This window comes from Vulpes lagopus, chromosome 19, assembly GCF_018345385.1.
Source record: "Vulpes lagopus strain Blue_001 chromosome 19, ASM1834538v1, whole genome shotgun sequence".
NCBI classification, from domain to species: Eukaryota; Metazoa; Chordata; class Mammalia; order Carnivora; family Canidae; genus Vulpes; species Vulpes lagopus.
In genome coordinates, this window is record NC_054842.1 from 37337739 (window position 1) to 37356963 (window position 19225).

Here is a 19225-nt window from a genome sequence, read left to right on the forward strand (position 1 = left end):
CTTCTGAGGTTAGCCTGTATAGCTAAAACCTTACCTCTTAGAACCACTTTTTGCTGCATCCCAAAGGTTTCAGACTGTTGTTTTCATTTATTTCCATGTATTTGTTTTATTTCCTCCTTGATTTCATGGTTGAACCATTCATTGTTTAGTAGTACATTATATAACCTCCATGTGTTTGTGGTCTTTCCAGATTTTTTTCTTGTGGTTGGTTACTAGTTTCATAGCATTGTGGTCAGAAAAGATGCACAGTATGACTTTGATCTTTCTGAATTTGTTGAGGCTTGTCTTGTGGCCTAATGTGATCTATTCTAGAGAATGTTCCATGTGCACTTGAAAGAATGTGTATTCTGCTGTTTTAGGATGAATATATCTGTTAGATCCATCTGGTCCAATGTGTCATTCAAAGTCACTGTTTCCTTGATGACTTTCTGCTTGAATACTGTATCCATCGATGTAAGTGGGGTATTATAGTCCCCTGCTATTATCATTCTATCGATTACTTCCCTTATGTTTGTTACTAGCTGCTTTGTGTATTTGGGTGTTCCCATGTTGGGTGCATAAATATTTATAATTGTTATATCTTCTTGTTGGATTAGTCCCTTTGTGATTATTGAATGTCCTTCTTTGTCTCTTGTTACAGTCCATTTTTTAAAGTCTATTTTGTCAGATACAAGTATTGCTATTCTGGCTTTTCACTTCCATCTGCATGATACATGCTTTTTCATCCCTTCACTTGCAATCTGCATGTGCCTCTATGTCTGAAATAAGTCTCTTGCAGGCAGCATATAGATGGGTTTTGCTTTTTTTAACCCATTCCCTCACTCTGTGTCTTTTCATTGAAGTATTTAGTCCATTTATATTTAAAGTAATTATTGATAGGTGTACTAATTGGCCATTTTGTTACTTGCTTTATGGTTGGTTTTGTAGTTCTCCTCTGTTCCTTTCTTGCTCTCTTCTCACATGGTTTGTTGGCTTTCTGTAGTGATATACTTGGATTTCTTTCTCTTTATGTTTTGCATATGTATTCTGGTTTTTGATTTGTGGTTACCATTAGGTTTATAAATAACATCTTCTGCATATAGCAGTCTAATTTAAGTTGGTCACTTTAGTTTGAACTCACTCTTTACTCCTATCCCCCCACCCTCACATTTCAGGTATATAGTGTCATACTTTACATCTTTTTCTTTTGTGAGCCCCTTGACTGATACTCATGAATAACTTATTTTTACTGCTTTTGTGGTTCTTTCTTTTCTTGCTCCTTATGGTCTTTTCTGTCCACTCAGCAAATCCCCTTTAACATTTTCTGTAGGACTGGCTTAGTTGTCATAAATTTCTTTAACTTTTGTTTTCCTGGGAAACTCTTTATCTCTCCTTCTTCTGAATGATAGCCTTGCTGGATAGAGTATTCTTGGCTGCATTTTTTTTTTCCTTTCAGTACTTTGAATATATCATGCCACTCCCTTCTGGCCTGCAACCTTTCTACTAAAAAATCAGCTAGTATCCTTATGGGTTTTCCTTATATGTAACCGTTTTCTCTTGCTGTTGTTAAAATTCTCTTTTCAGTGCCTGGTTGGCTCAGTTAAAAGAATCAGACTCTTGATTTTGGCACAAGTCCTGATCTCAGGGTAGTGGTCAGGCTCTACATTGAGCATGCTACCTGCTTAAAATTCTCTCTTCCTCTGCCCTTCCCCTCCTGCTCACATGCTGTCTCTAAAAAATAATAGAATTCTCTATCACTATTCTTCACCATATATTCTGTGTCTTGGTGTGGACCTCCTTGTTTTGATTTTGTTGGGGTCCCTCTGTGCCTCCTGGATCTTGATTTCTGTTTCCTTCCCCAGATTTGGGAAGTTTTCAGCTGTAATTTCTTCAAGTAAATTCTCTGTCCCCTTTTTTCTTCTCTTTCTAGCTCCCTAGAATGCAAATGTTATTATCTTTGATGGTGACACTGAGTTCCCTATGTCTCTTTTCATTTTTATTCTCTCTCCTGTTCATTTTCTCCTGTTGATTGCTTTCCATTATCCTGTCCTCCATATTGTCAATCCATTCTGCTTCCTCTAGTCTATGTATTCCCTCTATATATTTTTAATTTCATTTATTGGGTTCTTCATTTCTGATTGGTTGGTTGTTTTCTGTCTCTTTGTTGAAGATATCACTGAGGTCCTCCACTCTTTTCACCAGTCCACTGAGTATCTATGACCATTACTTCAAATTCTACACCCGGGATATTGCTCTTCATTTTTGTTTAGGTCTTTCATTTGGAACACATTCCTCTCCCCTCTCATTTTGTCTAGCCCTCTGTGTTGAAAAAGTCAGCAAGGCCTCCTGCTCTTGAAAGTAGTGGCCTTATGAAGAGGTCCTATAGTGCCCTACAGTGTCCCCTGTTCACCAGAACCTGGCGCTTCAGGAGCATCTCTATGTGTGTGTTGTGTGTGAACTACTGTTGTGGATGAACTGCTTTTTGCCTTCAGCCCAGTGGTCTGCAATGACTCTCTTTGCCTGCTGTGGGCAGGGTTTGGTCCCTATGGTGTTAGCCAATCTGGGCTTGCCTTGGGCTTGAGTTGAGTCAGACCAGGCATTTGCCAGAGATGCAGTAGCATCAAGCTGCAGGGTGCTTTTCCTGTGTTGTTCCTTAGGAAGCTTTTGTGGGTGGGTGGGGCCTGTAGTCAGACCAGATATCTGCCCCTAGCATACTGCTGGGGCTGCAGTTTGGGTATGTGTTATCATCTCCTTTCCCCAGGAAAGGAATCCCTTTTGACTAGTGCTGGTCCCTTCTAGGCCTGCTTGCACACTGCAGGGCTTGTGGCACCACTTTGGATGGGCTCTGGCCAAGATCATATTGGAGGGGGTTGATCAGCAGGAGAACTTAGTGCAGGCCACTTGGTTTTAGGAAGATTTATGCAAGTTTGCTCTGAGAAGGAACCTGGAGTGGAGGCCTGGCTGAAAGGGGCATGTCTTCAGGAGAACCTAGGAATGGTTGCACTGTTAACAAGTTAGGTAGCATGTGTGGGCACTGTGCTTGTTCCCTCAGGTGTCTGTGTCTAGGCTGGGGAGCAGGGGAAGGAAATGGTGCCTACATGTTCTTTGTTCTTGTAAGAGTCTCCCAATAATCTCCGTCCCTTCAGCACATGCTCTGAAATTAGTAAACCTCCCTCCCATATACTCCAGGCATTTTTCAAACTGCTGCTTCTATGCTGTATCTCCATGGGATGAGGGAAGCTTAGGGTCCTCCTCCTCCTCCATATTCCACAGAAGTCCCAATCACTTTTAAGTTAGGACTGCCAATGTGTCACTCAGACATCCCTTTGGGAAAATTGAGGTCATACATTCAGGACAGGATTGCTAGACTGACCAAAGCATTGTCAATTAACCAGTTTACTTAATCGTTTCATCATATTAATAATGCATCTCCATTTGTGCAGTGTGTACCAATATGCTCCATATGAGCCACTGGGTTAAGTACTGAGGAGTTAGTCATTTAAAAAAAAGGAAAGAAATAAATAAAAGAAGAACAGTACCCCTGCACTTGAAAACCTCAGGGTCTGCTGGGGTGACAGATACACCATGACCACATGGGGAAAGCTAGGAGAGCATGGTAGAAGGGCACTGTCCCCGAAAGAGAACTATCCCTTATTGAGCACATACTAGGTCTGTCTTCAAACTTCTCAAGACCCTCATCCTCTTTACAGATAGGAAATTGAGAGGTAGGTAGTTTCTCTAGTCCTATAAGTGTCTTAGTGGCTGGTATTCAAATTCACATATTTTGACTACTCATGCTCTTCACAGAAATCCATCCTGAGGTCAACCTCAGGGCATTTGTCTGAGCTGTGGAGGTGGTGGTTGGGATGACACAGCCTCTTCTCCTGACCCAGTTTAATCCTGACCCAGTTTAACCCTGGGATGCAGTCATGGAGGAGGAAGCTGACACACAAGCCTGCTGTCTGAGTTGTCCTCATGCCTATGTTTCCCATATGTCTGTCTTCCCTCAGCACCCAAAACAGCAGTCTTAGAAGAAATGCTTCACAACTTAGATTTCTGTGACATTCTGGTGCTTGGAGGGGACCTGGACCCAAGACAGGAGTGCTTGGAGCTCAACCACAGTGAGCTCCATCAGCGACACCTGGATGCCACCAACTCCACAGCAGGCTACTCCATCTACGGTGAGACCACACTCTGCTGCATAACCTGGTGCTCTCCTCTCAGAGTGCCCTCATGCTGGAGTCATGAGTATGATGGTGCTCTGTCACCTGTGGAGAAGGGGTCAGGGTAGGGATCCTTGACCTCAGAGAAGGAACTTCTAGCCTCTCCGTCAGTGAACTACTCCAGCATCTTGAGGACCTCTTCTGTAGAAAGTAGGTGCATGCTTTCTCTTCTACTGTTTGACCTCAGCAAATTTCATAGCAGCATTTGACAGACTGAGGCCATTCTGGTCAGAGCCTAATGTATTTCAAAATCCTGTGGGTCAGTTCAATTGGCTCCTTCTGTGTCCATACATTTGTCTGCCCCTAAACAACACTTCAAGTTCTTACCCTAGACAAATTCAAAGGAACCGCAAGTCCCAGCAGCCACATCCTACCCTCCCCCATCTTCTACCTTCTTATGACAGGGGTGGTCTCTTGGCACAGGTGTGGGCTCCATGAGCCGCTACGAACAGGTACTGCATCACATCCGCTACCGCAACTGGCACCCAGCTTCCCTTGAGTCTCGGCGGTTCAGAATCAAGTGCTCAGAACTCAACGGGCGTTATACCAGCAATGAGTTCAACCTGGAGGTGAGTGGGTCCTGCCATCATTAGGGAATTTCAGAGTTATCACTTGTTCCTTGTTTGGGCCAACCTGCCACTCCTGGTCAGCAGTACCTCTCCTTGCTCTTCCTAGGTCAGCATCCTCCATGAGGCCAGAGTCTCAGACAAGGAGCACGTCAACCACCTTATTGTGCAGCCTCCCTTTCTGCAGTCTGTCCACCACCCTGAGTCCCAGAGTAGCATCCAGCGCAGTTCAGGTAGGTGGCCTTGGAGGAAGGACCTCAGGATATCAGGCAGTCATTGTGGTTCAAGACCATCCACTAACAGGTATGGTGCAGCAGCCATAGGTGCCCAGAAATGAGAGGAACCCAGGACTGGAAAAGATGTGGGTCCTGCCTATGAGATACTCACAGACTCAGTAGAGGGCTAGTCAGGGAAAGATTCACTATCTAGCATAACAGAGGTCAGTACAAAGGGCCAGGGTGAAGTCTTCCAAGTCCTTTGAGGCCTCAGAGCCACTTTCTCTGAGCCTCTTCATATGCAAGTGCACGCATGGGCGCGCGCACACACACACACCTGCACACCTTACTTCAGTTCCAGTCTTGCCATTTGTATTACTGTCTGGTGAGCACTGTGTTAGTCCCTGTGAAATTCCACAGTGCCTGGCTCTCAGTGGAAGGTGCCCTAGAATTTGAGGGGGAAAGCAAAAGATAGAAGAGAACTTACATCAATCATTTGCTTTATTCCTCACAATTACCTATGGGGTGAGAATTATTCAATCCATTATAGAGATGAAGAAAATGAAGCCCAGACAGAGTAAGGTGCTGGCTCAGAGTTCCACAACTGAGAAGCAGTAGGGCAGGTTTTAGCCTACACGTGGATGTTTCATTCATACTCCATCCCAAGACTGAGCTAGTCCTTCCGTTCACCACATCATGTGGATTCCTTCCTCGTTCCAGTGGTCCCAAGCATCGCCACAGTGGTCATCATCATCTCCGTATGCATGCTGGTGTTTGTCGTGGCCATGGGCGTGTACCGGGTCCGGATTGCCCACCAGCACTTCACCCAAGAGACGGAGGCTGCCAAGGAGGCGGAGATGGATTGGGACGACTCTGCGCTCACTATTACAGTCAACCCCATGGAGGTGATCCTCATATAGGGGCTGGGATCTTGGGGCAGGAGGCTTCCCCTCCATCAGCTCCATCTTCCCTGTGCTGGAAGCCCTGCCCCAACTAGCCCAGCCCCACTGACCCTTGCCTTCTCTGAGCACCTTCAGCCCACTCCACCTGCATGGACCATACTCTCCCACCAGCTGCATTCAGTGCTTAAAAATGTGTGAATTGCTCTCACCCTACAAACAGAACCAGACATTTCTTAAGGCACACAGCCATGTGGTGTCTATCCCTTGCCTCCCCCATAGTATTTAACTCAGAGCTGACTAACACTTAAAGACTCAGTATTGAATTTTTGATTAACAGTGTAAATTAGATGGCTTTGCTCCATGCTGCCTACAGAGCTCACTTAAAGGCTCAGAATAGGTTAAAACAAAAATACAACAGCAATAGCTGCCCTTCATAGAGCCCCTCATCATGCCAGACACTGCACACGGTGCTCTGTATACACCATCCCACTTCCCAAGGTAGGAACCAACTCTGAGAGAAAGTCAAAGTGCTCAAACTTATATAGCTGATAATGGCAGTGCCAATATTCAACTCAAGGTTGCCAGACCCTAATGTCATATTCAGTTAGCCAGCAACCTCCAACATCCACCCATGAGGGTCTAAGGCCCAGGTCTGGACATATGAATATCCAAGTACCTTGCGGGCTGCCCATGGGTCCTGGGTGGTGGTAGAGGCAGGACTAGAAAAGCAGGGGAAGATCAACAGTCACTGAGGAATGAACTGGGTCCCCAAGATCTTCCTGAGTTGGCCTCATGCTCTAGTTTCATAGCCAGCAGGCTGATGCTCAGCTTCCTTCTCCTAGCACAGGTTGTACATAGAATGCTGTGTGCACTAGTTGGGGACACCAGCATTTCCACCTCAGAGAACTTGAGCCTCAGCTGTGAGAAACAAGCCCCTGTGCCTGGATCAGAGTCCTGGCAGGAGTGTTCTCACTGAGGGGCTAACCTGCTAATGCCAGCCATCAGTGAAGCATGAGTAGGGAGAGCCATTAAGGCTGGAGTGTTCAGGAAAGATTTCCCGCAGGAGGTTAGCCTAAGGGAGGCTTTGAAAAATGGGTTAGGGTGGAGGTGGGTTAAGGTAGAAAAGAAGCTGCTCCAGGGAGGGGATGCAACCACACAAGGGCACTTGCATCTTACGGCTGTTTCATTACCTTAAAACATAAATCCAGAACTAAGATTTTGCTAGAATCACCAAAAACCTGGCTGGGGGTAGGACAGGAATAGAACTGGAAAAGATAGTAAGGGGGGAGGCATGGAAAATGAGGACCATGAACTTTGTCCTTCCCAGAGGAATATTTCTGAGGAGCAACACACCTGAGTCTTGGCTTAGAAGACCTTCTGCTCCCAGCAAATATAATCTCACCTGGAAATGGGCTGTAAGTGTAAATGCCGTGCTCTTACTGAGAAGCAAACACCTAAGACTTAGCTCCATACAGACAGGTGCCAGGAATGCCAGAAAGCAAACTTTGGTCTGAAAGGCTCATTCAGTGATGGAAGGGACTGGCTTTGATGTCTTGTGTTTAAAACCCACCATTTACCTTGAGTCCAGGTCTTGGAATTCACTATTTCTTCTTCATCCTTAGCCCTCTGATTTGCCTTTCACCAGAGGACCTCACATCCAGGACGCCTGTCCCCAGGCCCATGGGTTTAACATGAAGGGAAAGGAATTCAAGGGGCCTGAAATGTTCCCTTAGTGGAGGGAGAAACATTTAAGTTCCAAAGTGGGTTCTGCTCAACCCCTGATGAGCATGTCCCTTTTCTCCCCGACATCCAGAAACATGAAGAACCAGGGCGTGGGGAAGAGGAGACTGAGGAGGAGGAGGAAGAAGTGGAGGAAGACATGAGCTCCAGCAGCAGTGACTCAGAGGACAGCGAAGAGGAAGAGGAGGAGGAAGGGATGGGCAAGGGCAGACATGGGCAGAGTGGAGCCAGGCAAGCCCAGCTGGAGTGGGACGACTCTGCCCTGCCCTACTAGTGCCCAGCTGTCTGTGCCCACCCAGTGTCCCTTTTGTAAGCCCCACCTGATATACGCCTGAGTCTATCACCTGTCGCCTCTGATTTCTATGACAAGTCTGGGCAGGCCTTCCCCAGCGTCCTGGAAGTCACCCTTTATTCCTTGGGCACTCCCTAGGGAGGGTCCAAGAAGCCCAGGGTCATCATTAGTGGAGACTTCAGGGTGGACTTTGCCCTGTAGCCCCTACTTCTGCCCTGGACTCGCCTAGCATCCTGTCAGCCAATCTGCAGAGTTCTGCCTTTGTTCTTCTCTGCAAGGAAAAAAGTCAGCCTTTATGTCACTCACCTCCCCCGGGCTCCCTGTGCCCAGGGCCCTTGGGTTCCAGCTCACTGTGCGTGCACCTGACCCCATCTCCTCTTCCACACAGACCAGCAGGTTCTTCTCACCTGACTTTTCAGGTGGCTTCACGTGGGCAAGGTGGTCAGACTTCACACATAAGAGGTCTTCAGTCCTTAATACTCTAAAAGAAAGTCTTTGTTGAGGCAGATTTAACATATAGGGAAAGGTTCACATGCACGCACACCCACATGCACACATACGCTCTCCCCAGTTTGGAAAGCCTTTCCCTTTGTCCTTTCTGAGGTCACATAAGCTTAGATGAAAAGTCCAAAACCAAGACTAGGTCTTTGGCCACAGCAGGGCCTGGGCCCCAGCCAAAGCTCTCTGTCAACCAGGCTGCCACCACATGACATCACAGGAACCAGCAAGCACTCCGCAGAGGTACTGCCTCAAGCAACAGTGTGACAAGCCTGCAGCCAGGGACCAGAAGGAAGGGCTGATAGGATGAGCAGCTGGGTACTATGGTGGGCACAGATCTGGGAGATGGGGGTGGCTGGGGTCTTCCCAGCCAGAGGGAAGCCAGAGGTGGACAAGGCTCTCAGCATCTAGTCTGAGGGTCCCTCATCACCTGTTTCACACTGTTTTGCCTTCTGAGCAAATTCATCCCTCTCCGATGTATTAGGACCAGCATGAACTGCACCAAATCTAAAAATGAAAGTTTGGAGATTTGAATGTTAGGAATTAGGAGCATATCTGTGATAGTAACAGCTGCTGCTGTATTAAAGGAGCAGTGCTTTGGGTGGAGGGCAAATATATCTGAAAACCTAATTTTTTTCTTCTTGTTTCAATAAAATCTTTTCCACCTCCATCCTAACATGGACACCTTGTAAGGAGAGAACAGTTGCTATAGTAACTTGTCTGTGCTCTTTTGTGACCAGAGATTAGCAGGCAAAAACAGGGCCATTCTAGGACTTCCACAAGGCTCTGAGACCGTCTTTGTTGTGAATGTACAGACAAAGGATAAAGCCAGAGACAATCTGTCCCTGTCCTCCCACCCTCCCCCTGTTGTTCATCCCATACTGGCAGAGGCACAGAGCTGGCCCCTAGTCACAGGGGCATTCAGGTTCAAAAGTAAGTTGAGAATCTGTTCATTCTACTCACCATGTCACTAAAATAGAGTTTAAGGGGGACCATCATGAATGACCTCTAGTTTGAGCTGCACCCAACGAGGATCCATGAGAGGCCCCTGCAAGCTTCTGATTGAAGAAAACTACCTGATGCAGCTTTTTCCACCATCAAAAGTGTTTTTTGCACTCTGTTCCCCCCTTTGAGCCTCACCATAACTCTGTCAGGGAGTTGGGACACCTATTGTCAGGCCTATTTTGAGTAAACTGAAGTTCATAGCTTCAGCATCTTGTTCAGAGTCACTCAGAGGTAGAGACAAGACCAGACTTCCCACCTGCCACTCTTGGTCCAGTGCCCATAGCCCTGCTTCTACTTATATTTATGCAGCTCACAAGCATTGTTGAGGACCTACTATGTGCTAAGCACTCAACCAGCAGCCCTAGGAAATGCTAAAGCTGAGTAAGATTGGGTGAATTCTCCCAACCAAAATGCTCTATCAGGTTGTGTCTGCACAGCTATAAGGAGAAAATCTCTAACACTGCTTAGTCTCCATAATCCCTTTCATTAAATAAAAGATTCTCCAGTTGGGCATTTAGGAGCTAACAGAATTCTATCAAAATTATGGCAGTAAAAACCAAATTTATGGTTTAAAACCAATTTTTTGTTATTCGTAAGATAAAATTTGATGTTGCAAGTTTTTAAAATTCTAGTTAATATATAGTGTAATTAGTTTCAGGAGTAGAATTTAGTGATTCAGCACTTACACCACCTGGTGCTCATCACAACCAGTGCTTTTTCAATTGGATTTACATTTAAAATATCTGAGTCTTTACACACTCTTTTCAGTTTGGGTGGGGTGAGAAGGGGTTCCTCATGCCTTCCGGCTATCTCCAATGACTGTATCACTTCTGGTTGAGGGAGCTAATTGGGCCCTAATTTAGGGATTATGGGGGTGGGGGGAGCAGGTGAAAGTGGCACTTGGCTAGGGATGCAGAGTTGAATTGTTTGTGACTGGACTGATGTAGAGAAACAATGGGAACAAGTCAGGACCCTCTCCATCAACTCCTGTTGTGCCAAGTCACACTGTGTGTCAGCTCAAAAGACGAGACACTTGAAATACTGCTGGGTCAATGGGCATTTATCATGTTCCCAAAGCCGTACTCAACAAGGAGTGGTTATATAGAAGTAGCAGAAGCTTAAGAGACCATTCAGGTGAGTAGTGAGTAATTTAACTTGCTCTACACCAGATATTCTAATAAAGAGTGAAAAATGTCATCAATCAGCCCAGCATGTTCCAGGCTCCATATGCTGGTATCCAGGAACCAGAACTCCCAGATGGCCTGTACACCATGCAGCCTCTCATCCAGACATCAGAGGCAGCAGGTGCAGGCTCATACCCCAGAGGAACAGCTGACCAGTTTGGCCACAGGCCAGACCATTGCTTATCTTGCCAAGAGGATGACCAGATTTTTGGAGCTGGGAAAGAGATAGGCTGAAACCTCTCAAGTGACTCAGGTGACATGGAGGGGGAGGAAGAGGAGGTTGAAATGGAATAGGCCAATACAGACTGAGCTGCCCAATGGAGTAAAGCAATCAACTAGTTGGTCAGCTGTCTTAATACCAAAAGTAACTCTAGTAGGTTAATCAAATGTTTTGAATTTGACCAAGGCCCAAATGTAAGTAGGTAACAAAAATATGATTTCAGGGGATCTTATTTCATTATCATTTTCTTAAATGTTCTCAATCATCCTATCAAGCAGGGTTTAGACTACACAACTCTGCAGTTAGCAAGAGCTATACCTAGTGGACACAGATCCTCCAGGAAGAGGGCTCCTAGTGGGAAGCAATGTCCTCCATGCCGGTACATACAGCAGATGTCAGCAAACTTTATCTGGAAAGAGCCAGATAGTAAATATTTTAGGCTTTGCAGGCCATATGGTCTCTGTTGCAAGTATTCAACTCTGCCACTGTCGCATGAAATAAGCCACAGACAATACATAAATGAATGGATATGGCTATGTTCCAAAAAAATTATTTATGAATACTAAAAGAGCAGACAATTTGAATTCATATTTTTACATATCATGAAATTTTATTACTTTTTCGATTTTTACTTTCAACCATTTAAAATGTTAAAAACTCTTCTGAGCCCATGGGCCATACAAAACCCAGCAGCCTGCCTGATTTGGCCTTGGGTCACAGTTTGCATACCTCTACCATACATTCAAGGAAAGCGGCCCTTCTATGTACCAAGAGAAAGTAAATTGCTATCTTAGACCCTTCCTCATCCCCCCAGGGGTCTTTGCCTCCAAAATGAACTACAAACAACTCCACGGCCCTTAATTAAGTTTTAAATGTTCATGTCCCAGCAAGAAAATGACAACAAAAAACACCTGCTACTCGTCAAATTGACTTGAACGCAGATAAGCATTCATCAAGAACTCCAAGCCCTGAGTGCCCAAACTGACTGACCACTGAGTGCTAACTCCCCTGAGCTCAGGGACAACTCCCAGGCACAGCGCATTCCCAGCATGACTCAGCCCATAATGATTTCTAAGCAGGGGTGTTCATTATCTCAGACTGATTTCCATTTCGGCTCTATTCATGCCATTGCTCTAAAAATGATCCTAAAGACTTTTGACTGTTTGAATCAATAGCAACATAATCAGTAGAAAGCCCTACCCAGCACATTTCAAAATTAGCACTCTTCATGGCTCTGTAATTCAATATTAGCAAGAGGAAGAAAAGAGGACTTTTTCTTAATCATCCTCTCATTGAAATTAACTAAATCAGTTTTACCAAAAAAAGTGAGGGCACGAGTTTAATTCTTTGAAAGAATTTACAAGTGAAAAGTAGATGGTTTTCAGGTAGGATCATTCTCGGGCCTTTGGGGTATCCACAAAGCCCCCGTGAAATACTCTGGAGGGCTACGGACGGTACAGGATCCTCTATCTGCATCAGACTTTTATCGAGGCTGACAAGCCAAAGCCCTTGGCACAATTTAATTTTCATGTAATCACTTTCTGCTGCCCAGCTGTAGGCAAAGGAAATGAACAGTGAAAGTTTTAAAGTCTACTCCAGCACTTTCATTTCCCTGCCTTTATTTACTTTATTTTATAAATTTATTCTGTACCTACTCTATAGATCTTGCTCCAGTTTTCCTTTTGGCACCAACTACAAAGGGAAGTTGGCTTTACAAGGGCTGTGGACTAGAAGTCAAACTTGACTCTATCCCAGGAAGGTACAAAGAGACACAAGAAGTTATCTCCACCAGCACCCCAGAAAGCAATCAGACATTCCCTGGATGCCATTAGTGAACAGATGGGATTCTGTGTTTGCAGCTACGTTCAACGTAATTCAGCAAATCCTTGCTGAGTACCCATGGTGTGCCAGGCCCCGTGCCAGAAATGAGGGAATGGTAGATGAATGAGGTGTGGCCCTGCCCAGGGGGGTCTCTCGGTCTCATGAACTGTTGGCAGGCTTCCTTTGTGAGAGCAGTGGAGACTGATGCAGACAGAAGTTTGGAGTTGGGGGAAGGCAGTAACTTGCTCTGGCAGTTCTCCACCCTAGGTTACATGGCAGGTGTGATTCTGGGAGCCCTCACACACATTGCCAAGGCCAGCGGAGGAGAGCACTAGGGAGGCAGGCAGTGCTTTCCTAGATGTTCCTAATTCTTCCCCAGCCTGACCCAGGTCACTTATGGATGAAAGCAAGTCACCCTGCCCACAAGGTGGATATCACGTGGCTGATGACTGAGAATCCGTGAAACTACAAAGGAAGTTCTTTAGTATGAATGGCAGGCAGGCAGACCTGGAAAGTAAGCCAGATACAGGGGCTGGTATGTGCCAAGTTCAAAGACATGAAAAGCATGACATGAGGGAAGACCTCTGAGGCCTGAAGTCAGAGCTGAGGAGGGAAGAAGGGCTTGACTTTGCTAAGCGCCACAGGACACTGTAGAGCAGAGATTCCCAAGGAGCGCCCTGGACCAGAGCATCAGCTAGGGATGAGTGAGAAATGCAAATGCACAAGATCCACCCAAGAGCTACTGCATCAGAAACCACGGGTGGCGCCCAGTGGTGTATGTTTCAAGGCTCTCAAATCCTGATGCACTCTAAGGTTTGAAAACCACAGATGTAGAGGATGAGAATAATTTTCACTGGCACTGGGAGGAGATGATTAATAGGATAAGAGAGTCAATTACTAGTGAGAAGAGAAGGAGTCAAAGCAGACCATTCTATGAACCCTGTAGGGCCCTCTAGACTCTAGTCCATACTCCCTGAAGCAGTGATATTTTTTTAAAAAGATTTTATTTATTCGTGAGACAGAGAGAGAAAGGCAGAGACATAGGCAGAGAGAGAAGCAGGCTCCATGCAGGGAGCCTAATGTGGGACCTGATCCTGGGACTCCAGGATCATGCCCTGGGCTGAAGGCAGACAGTCAACCGCTGAGCCACCCAGGCATCCCTGAAGCAGTGATTTTAAGGAACCTTGGGCCACGTCCCAACTCCACTCCTCCCCTAGGGCATGATCCATTTCCTGCTGGTCTGGCCCCTTTAATCCTAGAGAGACACATAGTCTAGGGGAGGCTGTAGTGAGGCCACCCATCCCTAAGGAGACTGCCTTCCAGATTCCCATATATAAGCAGCCTCCTGAAGGGCCATGTATTAGAGGAAATGATTAAACTGTAGCAGTGTCCTTACATCACCAGGAGAACTGGTCCCCACAGAGCATCTATGCTGTGGAGCCACCAGGGCCTACAGAGAGTGGCGTGGGGTCATCCAAGGACACTGCCAGCTTTACTGTGGTGCTGCGCCTTCTGTAATATGACTGGGTCATGCAGCGTCACAATCCAAACACAAAATTGGATGGAGAATTAATGGCTTTTCTTGGAAGGGCAGTAACTCATTCTGGATGTTACTAAAAGTAGAAAACAAAACCTAAAACAAACCTGCAGCATTTTCTACAGGCGGATTCTGTGTTGGTCTTCAAATCTCTAAGACCTGCAAAGGTACCAGTCTCCACCAATTCCCTTTTCCCCTACCTCCCAGAAGCCAAAGATCTGCCAATTATTGATTTAGGTTTTTGATTCATGGCTTAAACTCTGCAAAGATCTAGAACCTTTCGGGAGAAACAAGTTGACATTCTATCAGTTACACCTACCTGTGGTGCAGAATCTGTCCTCATGTAAGGGTTTCTGAGACTAGGAGTCAGAGAACTGGAACACTGGGCCTTGGAGTGGAGGACAGAGGAGGAGTGGGATGGAGGGGAACCCAGACACATGGCCTTGGAAAGCTGGCACCTGCTGTATAGTTTCTAAGAACCCAGTTCCCTCTTGATCAAAGGCACATTCCTGGTCCTGTCAGTCCTGTCCTAGCCGAGTCCTCCCCCAAATGCCCTCAAGGATACCTCCATGTCTCCAGCCTAGTTTATGGAAGGGTCTTCTGATTAAATGGTCAATCAATCCCCTGAGACTACAGTGACCATATCAAGAACAACCATCTCTAACACATTAGACTGTGCTAAAAAGAACCAACGCTTTGCTTTGCCAGTTGTTTGTGAGAAGCACAGGAGAGAGCAGACCCAAGAGGTGAAAGGAAAGTTTCTTCCTGTTCACGTCACTTAGGTCCAGAAGAATTTTCTTCTCCAGCCTGGTCTCTGATGCGACATCTCTCTCCCAAGACCTTAAGACAATTTTGTTTCCCTGAAATTAAGTCACTTATTACAAAGTCCCCTATGGGACAAAAAGACAAGGGATGGGATGGCAGGACGTGGGTGGAGAGGCCTCAGGTAGTTCTGGGAGCAGGATGGGCTCTGCTCTCATTGAGAAGCTTAGATCTGTATCCAGTCAGACAGAAGGGTCAGGAGCTCCAATCTAGCCAGAACACCAGGTGGAAGGAAAGAATATGAGGGATATTTATTGGGAAGAATAGGCACAGAGGAGACCCCCAAGATATGTCACTGTGCAAGCCATACCAGTCATTTACATTTGTCAGAAACGGGAGGACTGTGTCCCAATATCAGCTAGTCCCTCCCATTTTAAGCCCCAGAGAGGTGCTGCTACGTCTGGACCACTGAGATGATCCATTTCAAGTCAGAGTCCCATTCCATGAGGACTGTCAGTTGCACCCACTGGGAACCCTGACCAGGCGCCAGAAAACATGGCTGTGTGAGGCTGTATGGGCCCTGAGGGAGCTCTTGCCGCCTCTGCTGTCACAGGCCCTCGTCAAGGCAAGAAGTATCACTCACTTATCACAGCACCTAGTCCATAGCACGGGCTTGATAAATGGTGAATTAAACAGAATACCAGAGATCACCTAACCTCAGCAAATGCACAGGATGTGAAAAATTAAGATGCTTCCATAGAAAAAGACTCCTCCATCTTTTCTCTTAGTATATAGGTCAGAATCCTTCATAAAATCAGAGCAAGGAGAAGTAGGAGTATATCTAGGGGCAGGAAAAGAACAAGAATGGAGTTGCTTGGAGAGTGGCCCCTTGCTAGCTCACTAAAAGGTGCCCCTAAGCCCAGAGCAGCTGGAGGGGCACTGGTAAGCCCACCTGCTCCATCCTCAGGTCCTGAGTCACGATGCTGCCCAGGAAGGAGGACGTCCTAATCTGTTAATCGCCCTAGTCTTGTGCTACTCTGCAGCTCCTTTCAACAGATTTGATGCAGAGATCCATCAAGATGAAGCTCAACCCCCAACAGCCAAAGGAAAAGAGGGCAATAGAGGTGAGAAGAGCCAAAATGCAGGCAGTGTGTATTAATCCCAGGTGACAAAAACATGCCGACTTTAACATCTGTTTGCTTTTATCTTGAAATGAAAATGCATCTCAGCTATCCAGACCTTTTTTTCTGAGCATTTCAGAACATAAATGGGACACACACACACACACACACACACTCATGGTAAGGGTTCTTTTCCCCAGCAGAAAGAGCTACCAAAGAAAAGAGCCCATAGGTTGTCTCTATTTGCAGAATCAGGGAATCAACCGCAGGTCTCAGCTACTAGAGTCCAGCCTCTTTGAAAAAGGGAAGGGAAGGGCCAGGAGACAGCTGCCTTAGGAAGGGTTCACTGGGGCCTCTGTGAGAAAGGGTTCTGGTTGGGCCTGTGGGTCACAGATAGGAATGTAATGTGCACACCCCTGCAGACAAAAGTCCATCCATCCTGCGCAACGTGGAATATACCCCTTAGCTCCTCCCTTGGTTGCAAAGGAGCCATCAATGTGCAGGATTCAGAAGATGGCACGCACATCTTTGCTTGTAAACTTCAAGTGGTGGAAATAAGGCAAAAGCCTTTTGGAGATTAGGAAGTTAGACTTGATATCCAGGGCTGATCACTCAAAAGGCAAAAAAAGAGATTGACGGGAAAGCTGACTCAGAGTTAGAGAGGGAACAGGTGAGGCTAGAGAAGAGTGACGGAACAGGAACACCCTCACCTGGGAAGCCAGAGCATTGCTCTATACTGAAAGCTGTATCCAAGTTTCAGTAAACTATGGGGAAGCCTGGCCGTGTGACCCTGAGGCAATCAAATCAATGCCTCCAAAGTCAGACCTATTTGAAGGTGATTTCATTCTTAATTGAACTAGTCACAATGGATCAATCCACCTGATTGCTTCCAGGCTGACCTCAGTGGCTCCCAAAAAAAAGTTGTTGATGCCCTGAGCTGGACAGCAGAAAAGGAAATTGAAGAAAACCAGCCAGTGAATTTAGAAAAGAAACTGCATGTAGAAGTTGGTTGTTTTCAAAGATATCTATAGGTATTAGAGTTAGGTGTGTTATGTTATCGGCATGGACATTATAATGTCAGAAAGGTAAGATTCAGAATGACTCGGTGGGACATTCACTTGGAAAATTAATTAATGTGTTAAATATAAGCTATCAGGGAAAAGTAGGCTAAGGGCAGCAATTATGTGCATCATATGCATATATATACATAAAATACAGAAATACGTAAGATATAAAGATGTCAATGGTCCCAATCCCAACACATTTTTCAGTTCCTTAGAAGCACAGGTTTGGGTGTTACACTTTTTCTTATTGTTCTCATTTACTTTTAGCTCTCAGAGCACTGGGAACAGTGCCTGGCACATAGTAGGAGTTTAGTAAGCATTGGAAAATGGAAGGTCCAACTTGTCGCTACATGGGAAACACTCAGTACTCACTATACACCCAATTAAGTGAGCCACAGGGAAGCAAGTCAGCCACATCCCCCTCCTAGATCATTACACCTCGGCTGAGGAGAAGCTTGCATGAATTGAAAGATTCAGAACAATGTCCAGCTGGCTGCAGGCACTGGGTCTGGCTCTTGCCAGGATGCTGTACAGAGTGGGCCTATATCACTTAGGATGCTGCACATAGTGGGTCTGTATCACTTAGACCTCATCTGCATAACATCTAACAAGCTATTTCTACAGGGAACAGGACTGAGGGGTCCCCTCCTATTGCTTCTGCCATTTCCTAAACACTTGTGCAATGCCGTGGAGTTGTGCCAACTTCGGGTACAATTCTAGAACTAAATATAATGATTCTGGGCTCAGCCAGTCTCAGAGGTCTAATGATTCTTCTCTCAGCTCTTCCCATCACCCATATCTGGAGATGCCACCTCAACAGGTGGGCCCGTGTATGTATACCTGATACATGTCCACCTCTGAGCTCTTTCAGCTGCCTCAAAAAACTGAATCCTTTTAGTCTAGAAAATGTGTTTATTTGCTAAATATACTAGTGTGTATGATGTGAAACAATGCAAACTTTGGACTATCATGTTAGAAAGACTGTATGCATTTATAGAATTTAATTTCAGGAGAGCACTTTATCATCTTGCTCAATGAATGAGGTTGCCCAATCACAGATGACCAGAGAAAATGCCCCTTCTCCTCCCTACACCTATGAGCCCCTCCCCTGATCTAGTCCCTGCCTAATTGAGCTGTCCTGTCCACTTCAGGCTGACGCAGAGTGAAGGGCGCTGAGAATCTCCATGTATATAAAGATATAGGAAGAAAATAAGAGCCACCACAGGAATCTGTTGGGCTTCTTCCCATGACTGTGATTTTATCCATATTTGAGTCACAAACTTTACATTTCTAATAATTAAGATTCTTGCAGTTTCCAAGTAATTTGTTAAATGCCTATTCGACACAGACAGATATTTATTTTCAGCCTTGACTTGTAAATGCCTACAAACTGATTCATGCTGGTGGTCGTTACGACACTTTCTGTGAATTGGTGAATAAATATGATTTTAGAATTTCACAGTAAAGATGACCTCTGAGAGTTTTTATCCTTCAGACAATTTGATGAGGCGAGGTGCCGAGAACTGCTTAGCTGGGTCAACATTCTTTGGAACTCTATCCTAAATCCTTGCATGGGGAAGAGAGGGGTGTGGGACATGAGGGGTGGTAACATGGCAAGCTGGACCCCGTCAGGCCTCCCTTAGGGTACCCTGTTACACCCAGAATACAACTTGGCAGCATTGTTACTGGAAACCAGTACAAAGACAAGCCTCCTGTACTTAGTGCCTACAAGTGCTGGAGCCCTTTGTGTCTGGTCTTAATTAATCCTTGGAGCTACGGGCATTGCCAAAGGGCAGATGGGACTGAGCAAAGCTCTGAATCTTTCCCAGCCCATCCCTTCCTGCCCCCTGCATGCTGACCTTCCCTCACACCCAGGTTCCATCTCGCCCCTGCAGCCCACTGAGAATGGGCTCCCCTCCCCACCCATAGCTGGTAGAGCTCCAGAGCACTTCCCTAGGTTGAGTTATAGTTACAGCTGTCTTGCCTTCCTGTTTCATATTGGCCTGACCCAGGGGTTAAGCCTGCCCTCTGGTCAGAGAGAGGGAGGAAAAATCCAGCGAGAAGGAAGAAAAAGTCAAAAACAGTTTCTTAGAAGT

The 19225-nt window shown here is 45.9% G+C and overlaps 1 protein-coding gene across 1 annotated transcript in view; it reads left to right on the plus strand.

The window, feature by feature from the left end:
• CLSTN2 (calsyntenin 2) overlaps nt 1-18595 on the plus strand; it is a 609016-nt gene extending 590421 nt beyond the window's left edge. The window contains exons 13-17 of the mRNA XM_041734226.1: nt 3990-4160; nt 4626-4771; nt 4878-5001; nt 5704-5888; nt 7699-18595. Of these exons, the coding sequence (XP_041590160.1) occupies nt 3990-4160; nt 4626-4771; nt 4878-5001; nt 5704-5888; nt 7699-7899 (827 nt within the window). The 3' untranslated portion in view covers nt 7900-18595. The remainder of the gene's footprint in view (nt 1-3989; nt 4161-4625; nt 4772-4877; nt 5002-5703; nt 5889-7698) is intronic.
• Nucleotides 18596-19225: the final 630 nt, after the last annotated feature.